At 38.7% G+C, this 19,726-nt stretch overlaps 2 protein-coding genes across 19 annotated transcripts in view; one reads left to right on the top strand and one right to left on the bottom strand.

The window, feature by feature from the left end:
* large2 (LARGE xylosyl- and glucuronyltransferase 2) overlaps positions 1-6,643 on the top strand; it is a 271,183-nt gene extending 264,540 nt beyond the window's left edge. For all 17 annotated transcript variants that reach the window (XM_088612019.1, XM_088612017.1, XM_088612014.1 and 14 more), the window contains 3 exons: positions 387-533; positions 2,447-2,642; positions 2,967-6,643. In XM_088612019.1, the coding sequence (XP_088468145.1) occupies positions 387-533; positions 2,447-2,642; positions 2,967-3,164 (541 nt within the window). In that variant the 3' untranslated portion in view covers positions 3,165-6,643. The remainder of the gene's footprint in view (positions 1-386; positions 534-2,446; positions 2,643-2,966) is intronic.
* A 4,203-nt stretch (positions 6,644-10,846) lies between these two features.
* dhcr7 (7-dehydrocholesterol reductase) lies at positions 10,847-19,438 on the bottom strand. 2 transcript variants are annotated; one of them, XM_088612021.1, is made up of 8 exons: positions 19,281-19,438; positions 15,307-15,419; positions 14,178-14,400; positions 13,688-13,778; positions 12,800-13,013; positions 12,336-12,540; positions 11,633-11,764; positions 10,847-11,382 (listed from the first exon to the last, which is right to left on the bottom strand). In XM_088612021.1, exons 2-8 carry the CDS (start codon positions 15,411-15,413, stop codon positions 10,918-10,920), a joined length of 1,437 nt encoding a protein of 478 aa, XP_088468147.1. In that variant the 5' UTR covers positions 15,414-15,419; positions 19,281-19,438; the 3' UTR covers positions 10,847-10,917. The 2 variants fall into 2 exon arrangements, with proteins under 2 accessions (XP_088468147.1, XP_088468146.1); XM_088612020.1 differs by lacking the exon at positions 19,281-19,438 and adding an exon at positions 18,716-18,835.
* Positions 19,439-19,726: the final 288 nt, after the last annotated feature.

Here is a 19,726-nt window from a genome sequence, read left to right as displayed (position 1 = left end):
TGTGTGTTGTATATCAGTGTCCTTGAATTTACTAGGCTGCCCTTAAAACCATGAGTGAGCGATAAGTCTTGCTCCAGCGATTTCATTATCAACCAGTGATAATGGCATTGTTCTGTTCAGTGTTCTCACTGATTTTACAGACAAGGTAGACTTATAATTCCTGTTGAATAACTTTTGTTTTTTCAAAATCTCTGAAGGGGAAAAACCTTTAAAATTCACCAGCCTTTTTGTTCCCAGAAAGACGCTGTTGCCTTCGCATTTTTTACATACTCTAAATCAACCTTCGTTTGCATTCATTGCTAGAGTGTCTGGGCAGACTTATTTTAATGCAGTTTTGTGGTTAGAAAAGGCAGGATGTAGGCGTGACACCGATGCCCTTCTTACAGAAAATCCATCATCCAGCTGGACATGGCTCATGTGAAGAAAGCGCTGGTGGTCCCAGCGTTTGAAACACTACGGTATCGCCTGTCCTTCCCCAAATCCAAAGCAGAGCTCCTCTCCATGCTGGACATGGGGACACTCTACACGTTCAGGTACGAGCTGGAGATTTCAAATCGCTGTCAATCACCTCCATCTGTCTCACTCCAGAGCACTGTGCCTCCGTACAGCGAATAGGCAGAACGATGACTGAGTCTAAAATTCAAGTGCAGTAATTTCTTTGCACAAGGACAAGTTATCTCTGTCATTACGAATAAACTCTGTAATCTGTCAGATGTTGAAATTCTCAGTCTAATACATTTTTCTCTTTTGCTGTCATGCATTATTGTTGTTTGCATTTCGCTCATCTTAAAATGGGAAATATACATTACATTGGTGGTAACTGTCTACTGTAGTGCTGCACAGACACACATCATCAGTTTCAATGCTACAGGTGATGAACACAGTCATTTTGATGTCTGAATTCGAACACTAAGTGAAATGGCAGGACATTCTGTAGAGGTGCACAGAAAACCCCTCTAGTCTAATGCATTTATCTGCAGATTTTTAGACATGACTGCCACCTGCTGGACAAAGTTCTCACAATCTAATTGCCCTTCACAGAAAGCTCCAGGAGAATAGATAGATACTTTATTGATCCCGTGAGGGAAATTGCAGTGCAACAGCAGCTTAACACACACAACACAGCCACAGTGTAACGAATTATATAATAATAGTACAATACATACAATACAATACAAGAGTTACTCACAGTCCAGACACACAAGAGGAAACTAGAACAGAACAGTACACAGAAAATCGTATCACACGTATTAATATAAATATAGATGTAACCATAGATATAAATATAAATATAAATGTATTGCACAGGTCCCTGGCATATATTGCACAAAAGTGGTTGTAAACAGCTAATATAATGCAGCTAATATATTAATTGCCCAAATAAACCAACATATTTTAAGAAAACATTAAATATCTTCTTCATGCAGGCATTGTGTATTGTAAATAAACAGTAGTATGTATATATATATATATATATTCTCTGCTAAAATTGCAGATCATTTTTAAATACGACTCCAACCCTGTTCAATACTGTACCTTACTTTTTTAGTTTAAAGATCCTTACATGCTATTATGTATTCCTTATGACTTTTTGGGAGCTTTGATTTAGTTTTTTTTAATGTAGCCATTAGCAATGCATATGCAAAAGTAACATAAACATCAAGGTACATTTAAACATGAAAAACAGCAAAATGCACCCGAATTGAACCCAGGACCAACTAATAGCTAATGTTGCTGTTCACATCATGTTCTTCCTTCAATTGGGGAATTATGTTGACTAAAATTATAACATACATATAATAAAATCATATGCAATGACATGTAATCCCAACAGATTTTGTAAGAATTATGTACAGTAGTTCTGAATGCATCTTACAATACAAAATATCAGAGCCTTTCAATGTTAATGTTCAAGGTCAATCCACAATCAGTACAGAAAGAATGGTCCATCTAAATTACCTGTTGGGTTAAAAAAGTTGATGGAGAACAGGAGATCATCAAGGAGTCTATGTCAAACACACTCACATGCAGAAAATACATTTGTAAATCACAAAAAGTATTTCCTGTCAATTCAAAATCAAATCGGGGGCATTTCTGATATGGGATGGCAAAGTCTTCACACAATGTTTTATGAAGAAATCGACATACAGTACCAAGGCTATAAGGCTGAATCATTACCCAGGATGGTCTGGCAGAGGCTATAATTCTAGGTCAGATCTTTAATACTGGTGTCCTGAGATTGGTTTTACAAAGACCATCTGTGGTCTCCCTTGGTTATGTATTATATGTTTTATAGATGATGGTTATATATGGTTTCATAGCCCTTAGTGACACTTTTTTTTCATCCTCTGCTGTTTTGCCCCGGGCAGCTCACAGCTTTATTCGCAGCTGCGCATTTTAGGTGCTAAATGAAAAAAAAAAGTAATGCTGGTGTTGTGTCCGCAAGGTACCATGTGTGGACCAAGGGCCATGCCCCTACCAACTACGCCAAGTGGAGAACAGCGACCATGCCCTACAAGGTGGAGTGGGAATCCGATTTTGAGCCTTATGTCGTCGTGAGACGGGACTGCCCTGAGTACGATCAGAGGTTTGTCGGCTTTGGTTGGAACAAAGTGTCCCACATCATGGAGCTCGATGCACAGGTAATAGAAATGGAAGATGTTTTTTCTCATTAACATTTTTACTGTAAGCTTCGTTCTTAGTGGAACCAGCCATAAAACCAAGAGTTACTTTACAAACTGGCTTGGATTTTCATTCTTTTATTGAATAATCATTGTAATAATATAATATACAATCTCATTATATAATAATAAGAAATGATTATTCTGAATTGTAACCCTAGTAGGCTCAGCTTTAAGATACTTATTTTCAACTCTTCAAAGAACTGAATCACAGGTGCAGAAAGTTTTGGATTTAGCAAACAGCTGTAAATAGAAATGCTTCGTATCCTTTGTGTTTCCCTCCAGGAGTATGATCTGGTGGTGCTGCCCAATGCCTTTATGATTCACATGCCTCATGCACCCAGCTTTGATATCTCCAAATTCAGATCGAGCTCCAGCTACCGCAACTGCTTGACAACACTGAAGGATGAGTTTCACCAGGACCTCTCCCGCAAGTATGGATCAGCGGCTCTGAAATACCTCACTGCAGAGAGGAACCTGTAAAGCAAACTTCACTAGACGGTCTGCTGGCCTGTCACCTGCCTGACGCTGATATCAGCTGAGGGGACAGCTTAGCTGGTGCAGGTTCAAAACTGCCTCAGAATTATACCGTGTAATCTCTAGGAGTTGGGATGCTACTACTGCCCTTGAAGAAAGATACAGATAATTATGACAGGCTCAGAAAAATAGAAACTCTGTCCCAGGATGCTTAGTCTAAACCACCACGAAATACAGCTGCAGAGCCGACAGGAAATGGGGGAGTGTCCTTCCACCTTCTCTGCTGCGTCCCAAACTACATTCACAGCACACAAGAGGAACAGACACTACAGAACGGGGACAACCTGGAGTCCGTGACCAAACTTTCCAATGACAGCACACATGTGCCGACAAAAAGGCTGGATTTTTAAAGAGATCCTTAACTTTAAGGAATCTGGGGTGGGGGGGAGGGGGTGGAGAAAAGTTTTTTTTTTGACAATCAGGATCTTTTTTTTTTCCCCCAACAAGGGCAAATGAATAAGGCAAGTCCGTCTGTCTGGGGGTATTGCTGGGCAGCAAAGATTTCAAGTTTTCTACTGGCACCTAAAAGCAGATGAAAAGCTGTGAAATGAAAAGTGCTAATAGGAAATTGGGGTAAGAGATGTGTGAAGACAGCCAACTCCTGTAAGCATTTTCTTGACCTGCTGTGGATCTGTTTCCAACAATTGATGAGTTGCTCTTCTAGAGCAGGATACATAAGAGTAATCACTGGAAAAAAAAACAAAACATATTTAGCCTTATTATTATTTTTCTTGATATTTAAATTATTTAAGCTATTTTGTTATTAGATGTAAATGATTCATAAAATAATGATGTACACCTTTTTAATTACTGTTAAATAATGATTGCATAACTTTTTTATTCCTCTATTCTGTTCTTTCAAAGAAAATGTAATCAAGGGTTCGTGTTTGTACAGGAAGAGTCCAAAATGGCTTAGAATGCTCTCAGCACCCCTTTCATGTTAAATCTGAGAACAACTGAATTGCTTTGATTTATATTTGACTCATCTGATGCCACCATATTAGAAGGATTCTTTCCTTTCACAGGAACTTCTTAAAACCATTTGAATGATTTGCACTATTAGCCATTGAGCCAGTAATGTAATTAAAATATAAAAATACACATAAAATAGTAGAGGTACAGCACAACACATACATTTTAAAATGTAATACAAACCTTTATTCATCAAGTAACTGATGAAGGATTAGCAAATTCACAATCAGAACGAAACGCATTGCTTAGAATGGAATTTGGCATGATGTAGTTACTAAACACTATATTCGTGGGCCAGAAGCTTCGGAGAATTATATGTATCTATTACTTTAGCTTTTGGTATCCAATTTGACTAAAAGCTCAGATGAAAGCTAACCCATGCAAAAAAAAATTGAGAATTTTTTTTTATTACTACAGCTTTTTATTTTTAATTTATATTCATTACTGCCTTTAAAACATACAGCACAGCTAGTCGAATTTGTGTTGCTTCCAGATGATAGGCTGCATTCAAAGACACTAACATGTAGGTACCTGTACAGCACCTTCAGGGCTAAATTAAGTCAATAATTATTGCACTGTGATATCCCCTATAAATCACAGCAATCATAGTTTGATAACAATTTATTTAGTTCAAGCTTTAGTTTACAATTAAATCAGCTGAAATTCCAGATTACATAAGTCACCAAATGGGTACTTACGATGCACGTGGAATCAATCACTAGCAGCAGAGGTGTTCATATTATTTGCATTACCAGATGCATAGAAAAGAAGAGCATTAATTTCTCCTTTTTCCTTAGAGACAAAATGCATTACAAATGTAGACCTTCATTGCATGAAACTGATTATACCTTGGACCAAAACGACCTTCTGATCCCCTGTCATAAGTGTATTGGTTAGAGCTTATTGGTAGTAGACATCCAATTCTCCCAAAATTGATATTTAGCCTTAAAGCAACTAAAATATCCCTTTCTTAGCAAAAAAGGGAGCTTAATAGCTAAACACATTCATGCCAATTAATTATCCGTAGAGTGGTTTAAGCTGTTGGAATAGATATCAAAGGCTGCTGAAAACTTTGCACTGCATGTTTGTTGATTGTCTCCATTTTGTGTATGCAGCCAAGGACCAGATTAATTTTTAAAGTAATATTTTTGATATACTAAAGTTAAAACCACAGTATATGTGTATTGTACCTGCTAGATGCTAAAAGGAAAAACTGTTGCAGTTGCATATCCGTCCATAACACACATACTTTGTTTTCAGAACTATGATGTGTTCCCAAGATACTTTGACAAATCCCCAGAGTACCAGTGTTACACCTTTGTGTTTTACCTTGTAAAAGCACCTGATATCTAGTTAACTAAAGAAATATACATAGTAGTTGTCAATTAGCACCTGAGAGGAAAACAAATGTAGGAAAAAGGTGAAGATGCCATGTAAATCGTCAGCCTGTTAATGAAGGCAGGAAAATATAGATACATTGGTGTAACATTATCAACAGAAATGTGCACAAATGTCACGCCTCCCATACAACATGTAAAAGGTCTGCAATATCCTGGGAATCAATTGGTCAGTGGAAGTATGTCCAGGTCTGATGTGGTGAGTTTCTGAGCTCAGTTATATTAGGCATGGAATTTGTCTTTTAGACAAAAATAAACAGGCTGTGTGAATTTTTACATTTTACGACTCAAAACAGCTGAAACGGAGTTCGCGCCAAGAAAAGGGTATTATGATTGACGTCATTGCCTGGGGTTGCCAGCTGAGCCAGCAGCTGGTCTGGAAGGTTTGTGGGGAGGGTGCGAAAGTGAGGTCCTGGAGAGGGTCCCTCTTGTGTCTAAGTAGAGTGATTTCTTGGAAGGAGGTGATTGTCCGCCCGACAGTTACTTCCCTCTCTGGGGTTCTGGTCACATGATTTTGCTTATGGATTGCGCCCAGCCCAGACCTAGGGATTACTCTCTAATTCCAGAACTCCGGGATAATCCTGGAGGGTTGGCAACCTGAATAGATCCCCCTCTCTCCACACATGCCATTATCACTGGGACCATTGTTTTGTAGCCAATGGCAAAGGATCAATTCTGGTCATGAAGCAGTGTTACTCCTGAAAATACCATCAAAAAAGGAGGATAAAGCACTGGAGGGAGGTAGAGGCGTTAGTCGCTTGTCATGTTGTCTTGGGTGAGGCCAGTAAGATGGTGTATAAATATTACCACCACCTCGTGACTACAGTGTGACTTGTGTACCTCTGGGTTGTCTAATTCTCCTTTCCTGCCAGTGTGCTGAGTTCGGTGATGCGAGTGCCTTTGCTGTATTGTGAAACTGGGTATTGATTGTACTACTGTACTGTGGGAGCCTGAGAAATGGCAGGTTCTCTATTTATTATTGTTGAGTTAAAACAAACTTATTTTTCTATACAGGGGAAAAAAAGTGCTTTAAATAAACTTGCCCTTTCATATAAAGGCGTCTTTTCTTTTTTTCATCATAACAATGGCTTTGCTGTGAATACGTCTTCTATTTTTAATGAGCAAAACTGTGTCACTGCTTCTGAATGTGATCTATGATAGTTTCCAACAGAGGATAATAAACGCATAAAAAGTGCTATTAAGATTATAGAGATTTTGGCTGTCACACAAGTTACCCCAAATGTGCAACCAGTCATGTCCTATTGCACATCAGAGGGCACTGAAATGTGCGCTACTGCTGTAGGACATCAGGCATTTGAAATTAGTATCAGTATCAGTATCATTGCTTTAGCCCCTGAACTATTTAATGCATGTGTTGGTTTTACAGTCCCCTGATCCTCTTTAGATACGATAGTACAAAAGTTTTAGAATAAAACAATTAAATGGACATTACCAATCTGCAAAATCTTTTTTATTACTTGTTTGATTAGTTTTCAACACAAAAAGATTACTAAAAACAAAAAAAAAACCAACAATGTTCACAAAGTGTATCGTTGTTGTAGCGTGGGTGTTTAAATTTTCACCACTACAGCCTTGATTGTGCCTGCTCAGAAATAATTTCTGGCTAAACAGCCTTTCATGCAGTGCACAGGAGTACACATTGCTTTTCTCAGGCTCTGTTACTCTCTGTGCATTCTAATCACATCTGACATTATCAGAAAGCTACTGCTTAAAGTCTCATATCCTGGGATAGAATGAGATTTATTACTCTTTTGAAATATCATTTAAGATACAACGATTCTAGCAAGTATGGCATTAGTTTAAATAAGCAGTGTTCATTTTGTTGAACACCTTTGTGAAAATAATGCTGCATGACAAAATCTAATTACCTTTTCAAAGTGAAGTTGTTATTTTTATAGATGCTGCATTTCACTATAAAGTATTGTGAGGTGCCGCTAGGAAGAATGAGGTTTCATACTGTAAAACAAACAGTGGAAATTAATTCTTCACCAGGGTAATAAGAAACTTATGTGTTTACCTTGTCTGTGTACAAAGGGGCAGTTTAAATAGCACAGCATTTACAGATTTGTTTTATTTAGCTGGAGGTCCACTGTAATTTTTCTAAGTTCAAGATTTTAACCTAATAATAACTCGAAAAGATACAATAAATATTATTTTAAAACAAGGAATAAGTTAAAGTTGTTTAAAGATATGATCATTAACTCTCATTGATTTCTTGACAAGAAGACCTGACAACTTGTTCATCTCTTAAGGTTTGAAATAACATCTTTAAGGTCTGGATAATGTTCTCTTCTTTGATCAAAAATATGATTTGTATGGGCTACCAGATTGCATCTCATCAGCTGTGTGCGGTTCTGTTAGAACACAAAAGATTTTAAATATAAGATAGATAAATAAATGGGGCATGCTGTTAGGGTTGCTTAAGTACAATGAAGTCCTTTTTGTAATCTTTTCCACTTGATGACATTCATTTTGACGTTATGTAATGCAATTACAGAAATTAAATATTTATCGGTACCCAGTTTAAAAAGCAAAGTTTAGTTTTTTGGATTGCATTAGCTCAGGAAAAAACATGTATATAAACTGTAACATTTCTATATTAGTGTCACGGTATGGTTTAAATTAAGCGCTTCATTCATTTACACTATGATTCAGATATGGTAGTTGAACTGTACTCGGGGCCCGTCTTTCTTCTGGAGTGAACAGGCTGTCCAGCAGAAACTGCTGTCTCTGTACACCACACTGAGCTTAGCCTGGCGGGGGCAAGGGCCTTGTAGGGCAGGGCCCCCCATTTCTACTGTGTAAAAACCTGGGGTGCAGGTGCACTAACCTCACAGCGTCGCAGTCTTTGCAAACAGCATGAATGCGTTTCTACACGGAGGAGCAACTGTCTGAATCCATGCACACATTAGATTATTTAGTGCATGCTCTAATGAAAGCCCTTTTAAAAAAACAGTTATGCTGACATACTTGCTACTTCATGTCTGATTGCAGCTCAACCACAGTGTGCAAGGCTCTGTTGAAAGCCTTGTGATGCACAACAATTATAATCAGGGTGTCTGCTGGTCAAGGCTTTGGTTTAGGATAACTAGCTGTGCAGATTACTATCCCTAATTTCCCCCCTAAAAATAGGTGCAATTCACTGAAAAGGAATGTAAATTTAGATTGCGCATGAACTTTTGGTTTTGTTGCCGTTGTTACACCTGCTACATACAGTAAAGGTAATATGATTATTGATTGGATTATTAGCTCAGTCAACAGGCATAATTGGACCGGCTCCAGTTTAAAAACAGAAAAAAAGTGAGCGCCTAGTTTTGCATTGGTTATATGAATAAAGGCGCTACTATATGTAATACAAGGCATAGCAGCTATTTATGAAACTACAATTCCTAACCGGCGTAGTGTAAAATTTTAAAACATTTTGTTCTGTACTGCTGGTTCACTGAGCCCAGAGATGATGGATTCTGTTATTGAAATAACGGTTGAGGTGATAAATGGCTCCAGTGGTAATTCTGCTACATGTGTCACTTCTGAGAGGTATATGATTCGCTGTGTGAGAAATAAATAGAAGCTTCAGTCTACCACATTGCTAGACAATGTCTTTGATTAATTGTTGCATGTCCGATATCACAAATAACTGTAAATTACCAGCAGGAAATATTTCATTTTGAAGCAGCTCTCCCAGCTGCTACACTACCGGTGATTGACAAGCTTGAGTGCTGTGCTGTCAAGACATATTTTGTCCCACTTTTGCCTTGCAGGTAATGTATGAGAAAACTTAACCCATATGATCTTTTTTTTTAACTGCTATCCATTGCATTAAGAGTTCATCTGCTACTGAAAGTTTAAGTAGTTGCAGAAGTGAAGATGAGCCCAATGCCCACTTGCAAATATTTCTTTTCATTGGGTTTAATTTAATAGATAAAATAATATGAATGAGAGATGAGTGCTTCATTTTTTACAAAAAAGTAAGTATAGCTGGAGTCAATGTCGTTGGACATGATTAAGGACGTTGTGCATTGCCTGTCTTGTTTGTATTTGAAAGCCCAGGTGTAAAAATGATCAGCTCCCAAGAGATGAGAGCGCCGAGTGACTAATTCCACCAAGTGCTCAGCAGCACAGCTTGGGAAATCCTGGTTGCCATCAGCTAGGGAGGGGACCATGACCTGGCTTGAACCTGCAATGGCTGGGTGCTGGAGCTCAGCCTGAGCTCAGGTGAGTGTCTTAGGAGTTGAACACTTAGGAGGCCCTTATCTACCACCATTTTGAGCAGGTCAGGGAGAGGAAGAAAGGATGCCATCCCATCAACTCCTTCATTTGCCAGTTCCCTCATTTTGGAAAACATTCCTGTCAAGTTCCTTGGACACACGATTCCCATAAGGAAGGTTACAGATGGGTAGAGGCCACTATGTTATCAACTCTGTCAGGCTCCTCTCCTGAAATTATAATCCTTACTTTTGTACTGTGCTTTCAAAGCAAGCATCATAGTATACCACTTCAGTACAACATTTTATCTGATATTATATATAGTATTAATATATCTAATCCTTAATCACAGTTCCTCAGTGGCTGTCTCCCCTGTTTACTAAGGGATCCTGATAATTTGAAAAGACTAGCGTGATACAGGATTTTTTTTCTGGCAGGTGTTCTGTCTAAACTGAGTGTGAAAGCACACGTAGATATTCTATTAAACGTACGATTCCAGTTTCACCTGCTGCCATTGTTTTGTTCTTGGAGCAAACTGCTGATGGTAATCTTTTTACCAGAAAATAATGTTTTATTTTTAAAAAATCAACAGCGCAAGTGTGGACTCATCTGAAATTTAACAAATCAATGTACTGAGGTTCCACTAGTACATATGTATGAAGTACTGCAACTCACTTACTTTTAAAATATAAAATTAGATGAACCCATGTGGTAATTATCACATCCTGTGTTATGTAAATGTATGCATTTAGATGCTCTCCTGTGAATGTTTTAAACAGTTTAACTGCTTCTGAAATATCTTTTCAGGTATGCTAAAAATAGCCTAAAAGGTGCTTGCTGTTTCACTGTACAAACCACAGGGAAAGGATTGAAATAATTAAATGGCAGAAGGGTTTGAAATGTAGTTTTCCTTTCGTCTGGCAGATTTGCCAGAGACAGATAAATTATGACTTGGTTCATCCTCACCCAACCCCACCATTTGGCTTTCTGACCCCCCCCCAGAATTTGCACACAAACACAGGGGGAAAAAAAGCTTATCCAAGTATATATTTTAGGTGTTGTTTCGGCAATAAAACACACTGGGTATAAAACATTTCAACATTCTAGAAAATTCCAGGTAGAAGCCGGTAGGGCACCGAGTCCGTGTACCGCTTCCAGTCCTTGCCGTACTTGCTAGAGCAGCGGTGCTCGTCCCGGATGCAGCGGTGGACCAGCAGGATCGTCATGTAAATGATGTAGAAGTAAGGCAGGAGGTGGCCGAACCCGCAGGCCAAGCAGTAGGACAGGGAGCCCATGAGATCGCCCGTGTAGTTGAAATGCCGAGCCACCCCCCAGAAGCCCGAAATCATCAGCTTGCTCTGGTGCCTGCTGCCGTCCACGGAGTTGTAGGAGCACTGGATGTAGGCCGGCTTCTTGCCCCAGATTATACAGTTGCCGTCCGTGCGGCGGAACAAGTCTTTCTGGTGGTTCGTCATCCTGAAGACGTAGTAACCCACCAGGCCCAAGAAGAGCACGCCCACGGAGTTTGCAGTCGACAGCTGGACTGGATGGTACACCAAGTACAGACCCTGAGGATGAGACAAAGGTCAGTCAAATGAACATGTAAAGCTTTTGTGAACAGGAAAAGCTTATATGGACCTTGCAGTCCCATCTATTTCCATCCTCCTTTTAGCATGTTTAATTTGCCCTTTACCTAATCAGGCAGGAACAGATGCAATTCTGTTTTACATACAAACCTCCTCTCTTTCTTATTTCCCCCACAGGGTATGGCCCCATAATGAACTGGATGCTGTGAATACATGGGGAATTGGAACAAACCTGGAGTGTATACAGGAACGGCAGCCACACACAATCTCCCCATCCGAGGTACCAGCCAAAATGGTCATGGCAAATATCGATGGTCTTCAGGTACCAAGCTTCATTCCAGAAAAAATCCAAGACATAGATCGCCTGAAATGCCAACAAAACTCAAGAATGGACCTCTTTTAAATTTGTCACCAAACTTTCACATGATAAATGTAATGCACATTTAAAAACTGTGCCGTGGCTTTGCAAGTAGCAAGTGTACATGTCTGACATCCCACGAGAGTACTACCGATAGCTTAAGGAGGCATGGGAACTTATATTGTATCACCTTTGAGTTGTCTGAAGTGCAACATACTGTAAGTAACCACCCCAGCCATATGTGTAATAACTACAATTTCCTTAAACACAGCACTGTAATAAAACCAAAAGGTAGTGTCTTTTTTTTCCAATTTCAATTTTTTTTCAATTTCTATCATTACTTTGCCCAGATCAGCAGAGTTAGGCCCTGTCCAAGACTATTGTTTCATCTCAAGATCTTACTAAATCGATAGTTACCAAGACACTAACGGAAGGAATGTCTTTTAAATAAACCATTAAACTTAAAAAGCGCTACAGTATCAGAATGGTGTTGTATTTGAAATGCAAGAGTTTTACAAAACTGTTGGTCTGATATAGCATAATACGACGCTCAGTTTTAAATACAGATCCTTCTTACCTGGAGAACATTGACCAAGATCATCGAGTTGGTCACCTGTCCGTAGAGCTCCTGCTGTTTGGCAGCATAAGAGAGGTTGATGAGGGTCCAGGCTATGATTCCTGGGCGTCCATTGAAGAAGAGTTTGAAATCAAACCACTTCCCAATCCGGGGATTGAACTCTATTCCCATCATGTAGTCATAGAAGAAATTGCCAGTGAATTTGCTGCAACATAAAAATGAGATTAATGAGTGTAATGAACACTATTACCACAAAGAATACTCATTATGTTCAGAACATTATAGTGAGGTTAACAACTATGGTTTTAGTTGCAAATTTTTACAGCTTGGTAAAAAGGAGCTTTTGTCATCCACCTTGAGGCCAATAATTTACACAAACAGCTATATTCAAGAATTCCAATTATGCAGGGTAAATCTGCAACACAGAGAACCACAAATATGTAGAGGAGTTTAGGAATACATACCAGTCTTTTTTATTGGTGGGGAAGAGGTATGCCTTTACAAATGCAAATGTGGACACCGCATAACCCAGAATATTGGTGCACCAAAGCAAAGGAATCCAGTTATCAAAAATGATAGTAGGAGAAAACCACTTGAAGTAATAAGCATTTGCAAACCACAGGATGTGAGTTATAATCCAGGACTGCAGTCCGTTGATCTCATATTTATTTACAATGCCTGCATGGAAAAACAAAATACAGAACAGGTTGTTTAAAAATACAATACTTTTTTTGACTGGCAATAACATCTATATATTCTCACTTTTTGGTTGCTGAAGGGAACACATGGAGAAACAAAATAAAATCCCTGTTCTTTGACTACTCTCACTCAAGTTGTACGTTTTTGAGAACATCTTAAACATTTGTGTATATTATGTGGTCAGGGATAACATATAGTACAACCCAAATTAATGTAAGCATGACATATAATTGCTTTCTACACTGAACCATGTAACTAGTTTCTAAATGTTGCCCCTACCCAGAGGTAATTATTTTAATTGATGAAATATACAGTTGAACAGATCCTGCTACTTCTATTATTAGAATATTATCATTCGCCTGCAGACAAGAAATTAACTACATATGTTTTATGTCATACTTTTAAGGTAAGATTTAGAAGACTTTTACTATACAACAACAATAACCCACTGTTCATAAGATGAACATGAATGAACTACACACTTTGCAAAGTGTTCACTAAGTTATTCAATCTGTTGATTCACAATATTAAATTTTGCACTGCAAAAGGTGGACATGTGCTATGCTACAGCTTGCCTTGGTTCTCTAAATAATCGTGCTTGAACACGTCGGCTCTGTGTTCTGTGTGCGTTTCCACCCGAACAGAAACTGTACCTGCTGGTGTGTGTGCGCCATCTTGGACTCCGCCCACATATCCTGGCAGGAACTTGTGACACACATCGGGGACACACATGTAGAGCACAATCTGAAACAGACACAGGCGTGTTCTGTTAGCAAAGAGCAGTTACTTCCATTTGTAACACCATAAACACAGACCCCTAACAGGTGTGTACATCAACAGTGACTGCAATAGTTATATACAGCGAGAAATCACACTGTACTGTAATACGATGACAATATTGTGAATGACTTGTAGGCATTTTCCCTCATTATAATATATAATAAATCCCGCAATATATTTTGTACTCAAATGCATATAAAGCAAAACTGTATTTAAAAGGGTGCACCTTATCCCTCATATAGTAAACAGGGGACCAATCACCATGCGACAAAACTAAAAATTAAATACCACTAAAAGAAAACAAATCAATTCCTATTAGCATTTAGGTAACTACTTTACTGTGTAGGCTACTGTTTTGCTGACCTGGAAAGAAACCCAGATGGCGTAGATCTTTGCAGCTGACCATCTGAAGGAAGGAGCTCGGTTCCAAATATCAATGAGGGTGGACTTCCCACTGTACAAATCCAGAACCGGTGCCGTCACAGAGCACTGGTACTGGTCACAGGCCATTACAAAATAAAACACAATGAAGGGGGCCAAACACAGCAACAGAATGACGCTGACCAAGGAAAACCAGTCCACTTCCCTGTAGAAGACAAGGCAGAGCAAAATAAAACAGAAATCCCATTATTCGAAGTATCAGACATGGCTTGTGGTTTTCCTATTATTGCCATTGCAGACAGAATAATGGCACCTGTTCATTTACAAACAGGCATGACAGGTTTCATGATGATTTCATGGTTTTATGCGCTACTAGTCGAACAAACATTTGTGGCAGTTAATACTATAGTTATAAAAAATGGTTACTTATGGAGATTCTGAATCTAGAGTTACAGATGTAAAATGCTATGCAACATTGTTCTACTAAAACAAAATTGCAAATCATTTTCTTAGACGCACATTACTGCGTTTATCATTGAAAAGCACGCAAGGGTGAGTGGTGTTCTTAGACAGCAGTAGTTGTACACACATCTGTCACTGAATAACAATACAGGTGCATGCAAACTTCATTCAGATGAATGGAAAAGGATAAATTATTTTCTTTGCAATAACAAAAACGTAAGCCGCTGTGCCATAAAAGGCTTAAGACAGAATGAAGGCTCTAACCCAAAAAAACATTCAACTACTAGAGTTGAAATCTTTACACCTGAACAAACTTTAAATTATTCATTGACTGTTTTCGGGAATGCCTTGAGACACAAGACCCCTCCCCCCATTACTGTCAATCCGTTTGCAAGTGAAATGCTATTGCAAATAAAGTGCACTTTAGGAAAAACTGCATTACTGTGCAATACTTTGCAAATGGCAGTCCTTAACAGGAACTGCAATCTCCTCTGAAGACTGGTAGTGTCGCAGCACTGCACTCAGCAGAAATGGAAATGAAGAATATTTAAGAAAGCCTGCTATTAAATTTAAAAAAAGGGCACGTAAATGACAAAATAGATCAATGACATCCATTGGAAAAAGGTTTATGTTGCACCCGTTTACTTACCATGCTCTGCCCCATTGTCCTAGTTTTCCTTTTTCACTGGAACTCACTCCATTTGCAGAACTCTTATTCCGTTTTTTAGTGGTTGTTGACGGCTGAGGGGTAGCCATGACCCCCTGAAAGAACCCAGAGGAGGACATTTTAAGTGCCAGAGGAAAATACCACATGTAAAATAGCAATTTATGTGTGCAGCAAAACTCTTGGAAGAATCACAATGAAACAGTTTTGCATACTTCATGTTTTCTCGCTACTAAATTACATTACTACCCTTGCAAATAACAAGCACAGGTAACATCACAAGCACTCACGTCAGGAGAGTTTAAATTCTTTTGTAATTAAAATGTAATATAACATGCAAAAAGGAAAAAATCCCAGTCCGATACCTCACCTGATGCACAGCTTATTTTTAGTGTGTTCACACACACACAAAAAACATTCAATTTATATGCATTGGGTCAGGACCTGACATGCTGTATTTATATAAAAGAGTCAATAAATAAAAAAATTTATCTAAAAAAATCCGGTCACTTTCCCTGGAAGTTTGTATTTTACTTTTATAGTACAGCTTGAAGTTAGATATACTTTACTCTTTTTTTCAGAAATACAGCTGTGGAAATTAGTTTCAAACATGAATCACAGAACTGAAAGACTGCTGGTAAACCAGAGTACACAGCAAGCGCTGAGAATTTCAGATTACTGATAAAGGCTCATATTTTGCAGAGTACAAGGCCAAAATCCATAATCTTTACAATAAAACTGACCAAGCATTTTTTTAGCTATCTGATCACAATGACTACGCAAGACTTGTACAAGGAATTATACCCTTAAATGATTTTCTATTAAATGGAATCAAACAGATACATTAAAAAGCCACCCCAGAAAAAAACACATCTTAAAAAACCACTTGAACAAAGCATAATAGTATTTTTTTTCAGAAAAAAATTCTTGAACTGCAATAAGAAGGCCAAAGAGTAGAAGAGAAAAGGTACAGTAGAACACCTTGGGAAAGATCGGAGCTTGAAAGTGTTTAGTCATGTTAACCCATTTGGAGGCCATCCAAGAACACAGAAAAACAAGCTGAAAGACCATTAAAAGTGCCTCTGGGAATTATGTACTTTGGGTTGCACAAAATATGGTACGTGTTTCAGAACTACATACAAACTGTTCTTTTATTTCAGGGAAATTTTGGAAAAGGTCATTCATATTGTCAAGACTGCTATAAAAGAAACAATAATATCTCTTTCAAACAACAGCTACGACTACAGAAAGATCTTTGAAAAGGCAAGTTTATGTTACTTACATTTAACAACGGCTTTCAATCATACATACAGTTTCAACTGATTTTAATTTGTAATGACAGATTTTCTGGACAAGATATTTTTTAAACAGAGAGAGGTGACCGTGACCCCATCCACAAACAGCCGACAACAGCTGATTTTCCTGAACCGCTGCACCAGCTTTATCAAGACCTCTTCTTCCTTTCTTTTGCTATTTCACCACACCTCGTCCTAAGGCTAATACAGTACACAGGCATAATACAGGAGAGCACGTAATAGCCAAAGTCCATTTGTAAGGCGCAAGATATTATGCAAAAATGTCAATAGAGACTGCAAAGGAAGAGTATGTTTGATTATACTGTAATGGCGATAAGATGATAATGATAATGATAATAATAATAATTGCTTACACTTATATAGCGCTTTTCTGGACACTCCACTCAAAGCGCTTTACAGGTAATGGGGATCCCCTCCACCACCACCAATGTGCAGCCCCACCTGGATGATACGACGGCAGCCATAGTGCGCCAGAACGCTCACCACACATCAGCTCTCAGTGGGGAGGAGAACAGTGATGAAGCCAGTTCAGAGATGGGGATTATTAGGAGGCCATGATTGGTAAGGGCCAATGAGAAATTTGGCAAGGATGCAGGGGTTCCACCCCTACTCTTTTCGAGATTTTTGGGGGATTTTTAATGACCACAGAGAGTCAGGACCTCAGTTTTACGCCTTACCCGAAGGATGGCACCTGTTCACAGTATAGTGTCCCTGTCCCTGTCACTATACTGGGGCATTAGGACCCACACAGACTGGCCCACTAACACCTCTTCCAGCAGCAACCTTAGTTTTTCCCAGGAGGTCTCTCATCCAGGTACTGACCAGGCTCACACCTGCTTAGCTTCAGTGGGCTGCCAGCTGTGAGTTGCAGAGTGATATGGCTGCTGGCTATCTACTACTACCACTACCATCAACTTATTTCTGAGGGCTAAGCACTTCTCAGATTGTGGACTTTCTGTAGCTGAAGACTGCACACTAAAAGAGAACCACCAACTCTTCCTCTGTTATCAATGTCTCGGGACATTATAACACCACAAGACATAAGCAGACAATTTCCGCTTGTACAGTATGTACTTGTGAACAGGCCTGGGAAGGTGATGATGATAATAATAATTACATGACATGGTATTTTCAAATTCAATTTGAAATTATAAAACAAAGTGTATCATTAGAACAATGCAGATTTCTAATGATAAAACAAGTCTTAAAGTAGACCACACCTTTCAGTTTTCTTTCCTTTTTGCAACAACACATCTGCACTTTGACGGAATGCTCTCATTTCTGCAGACTACATGTTAGTCAGTTTTCACAGCAATGATAAGTTGAAGGAAGAAGGAGCTGCCACAATCCTTGCTACTAAATATTTCAAAAGCTCAGGGTTGTCACCACACCCCCTACACACACAACCCTGAATGGACTCAGGTAATAAAAGGCATAGTTACTAGCCCATGATATGCTGAGCTAGTCCCTTGCATAACTGTTCTCAGCGAGAGAAGTTTTCCCAATGGTGTCACAAGCACTGCAAACACTGAAGTCTAGGAATATTGCTTGAACATTTTTGAAGATTAAAAGACATGCAGTTTGTGAGCATTTTTAGTTTCAAAACAGACCAAAAAAGAACAAAGAATAAGTAGTTTTGGTTTGGGGACGGAAACACCTAGCTTCAACAGTTCGGGTTGTATTTTGGACTGTTTTTATTAATCCTAATGACATCTAACTGTATATACTTTTGATAACGACGCACAGTACAAAACTTAAAGTACTTGGTATACAAAGCCCACGGCAGACACCTTGAAGGCTTTGTGGATCCAGGAGGAAAGACCAAGTATTGTTGATGAAACATTTAACATTTGGAGGCTCAAGCTTACTTCCTCGATGCTTTCAATGATTGTATACATAGTTAATCTGAATCTATACAGTAGTAATTTTTTAAAGACGTTCATAAAAATAAACACATTTTCTAAAAACAAACAAACAAACGCAGTACCCCAATGCAGGTAGAGTTCTTTCATATTTGCGAAGGTAATCGTACATGAGCCGCAAGCTAGTGTGAGGTAGTGGTTAGTGATGTTTCTTACCTTTAAATGGCCGCTAGAAATGGGGGTGTTGTGAATGTTTGTAGGAAATGCACAAAGCCACGGCCTTTCACTGTCCCTTAAAGGGACAGTCACTATGAATGTCATTTTAAGCTAACGTTTTCATTTATAGTTCGCACTTTTACTCGCGTTTTTATTTAACAGTACTAGGAATAAAGCTGAAAAACCTAACGAATGGAAACAATCAAAGCACAGTATCTTGGAAAATAGTGAAAAACGTAATTCATTCACCACCCCACTATTCTTCATTAGATTACTGTGTAACAAATCCAATTGAATTCAGAATGCACACACGTTTTGACGATCTACACACCGGATTGACGGATCGAGCTATCTGCAAAATAACATTTCTGCAACAGCAAAACAAAAAGTCAAAGTTGCAACATTTGTTGAAAGACAAACAACCTACTGATAACATCTGTGAGGGTGGTCGAATATTATGAATGCGATTTAAAAACCTCGGCCAATGCTCCATCATTCCATACAAACACGTCTGTAGAAATCGATGTGACGATAAACATAACGGGAATTTTTTATTTTTACTAACCTTTTTATTCTTCCTCTACACTTAAAGGATACCGTCTTCAAATATTTTACCTCCAGATGTTAGCTAACCTCTTACAAAAGAGGACCACGCATATTAACAAGCACCTCTGTCCCTCCTACCTCATGCATATTGCAAGAAGCTAGGAAGATCGGACCAATTGTCTTTCAAGCCCGGCTGAGCATGCTGTCTCTTCTTCTCACACATTGGACAGACGAGCTCAAACCACCAGCGTCTGATCAGAGGGCTAGCAAGCGGCACGTGTTTCAATGTCCTATTTACCTTTCTGCTTGTGAATAGTTATGTATGAAATCCAATATATTATTTTCACTGGCCATAAAACAAATAAACAGCTGGGTTCACAACAATCGAGCCTTGAACGGGAAGGAGTCTGAAGGAAGAAAAAACAAATCTGCCTAGCAAGAGTGATTTATGACTTATGTTCTATT

This window comes from Lepisosteus platostomus, chromosome 18, assembly GCF_059453375.1.
Source record: "Lepisosteus platostomus isolate fLepPlt1 chromosome 18, fLepPlt1.hap1, whole genome shotgun sequence".
In the NCBI taxonomy this organism is placed as follows: domain Eukaryota; kingdom Metazoa; phylum Chordata; class Actinopteri; order Semionotiformes; family Lepisosteidae; genus Lepisosteus; species Lepisosteus platostomus.
This window is presented reverse-complemented; position numbering and strand designations above follow the sequence as displayed.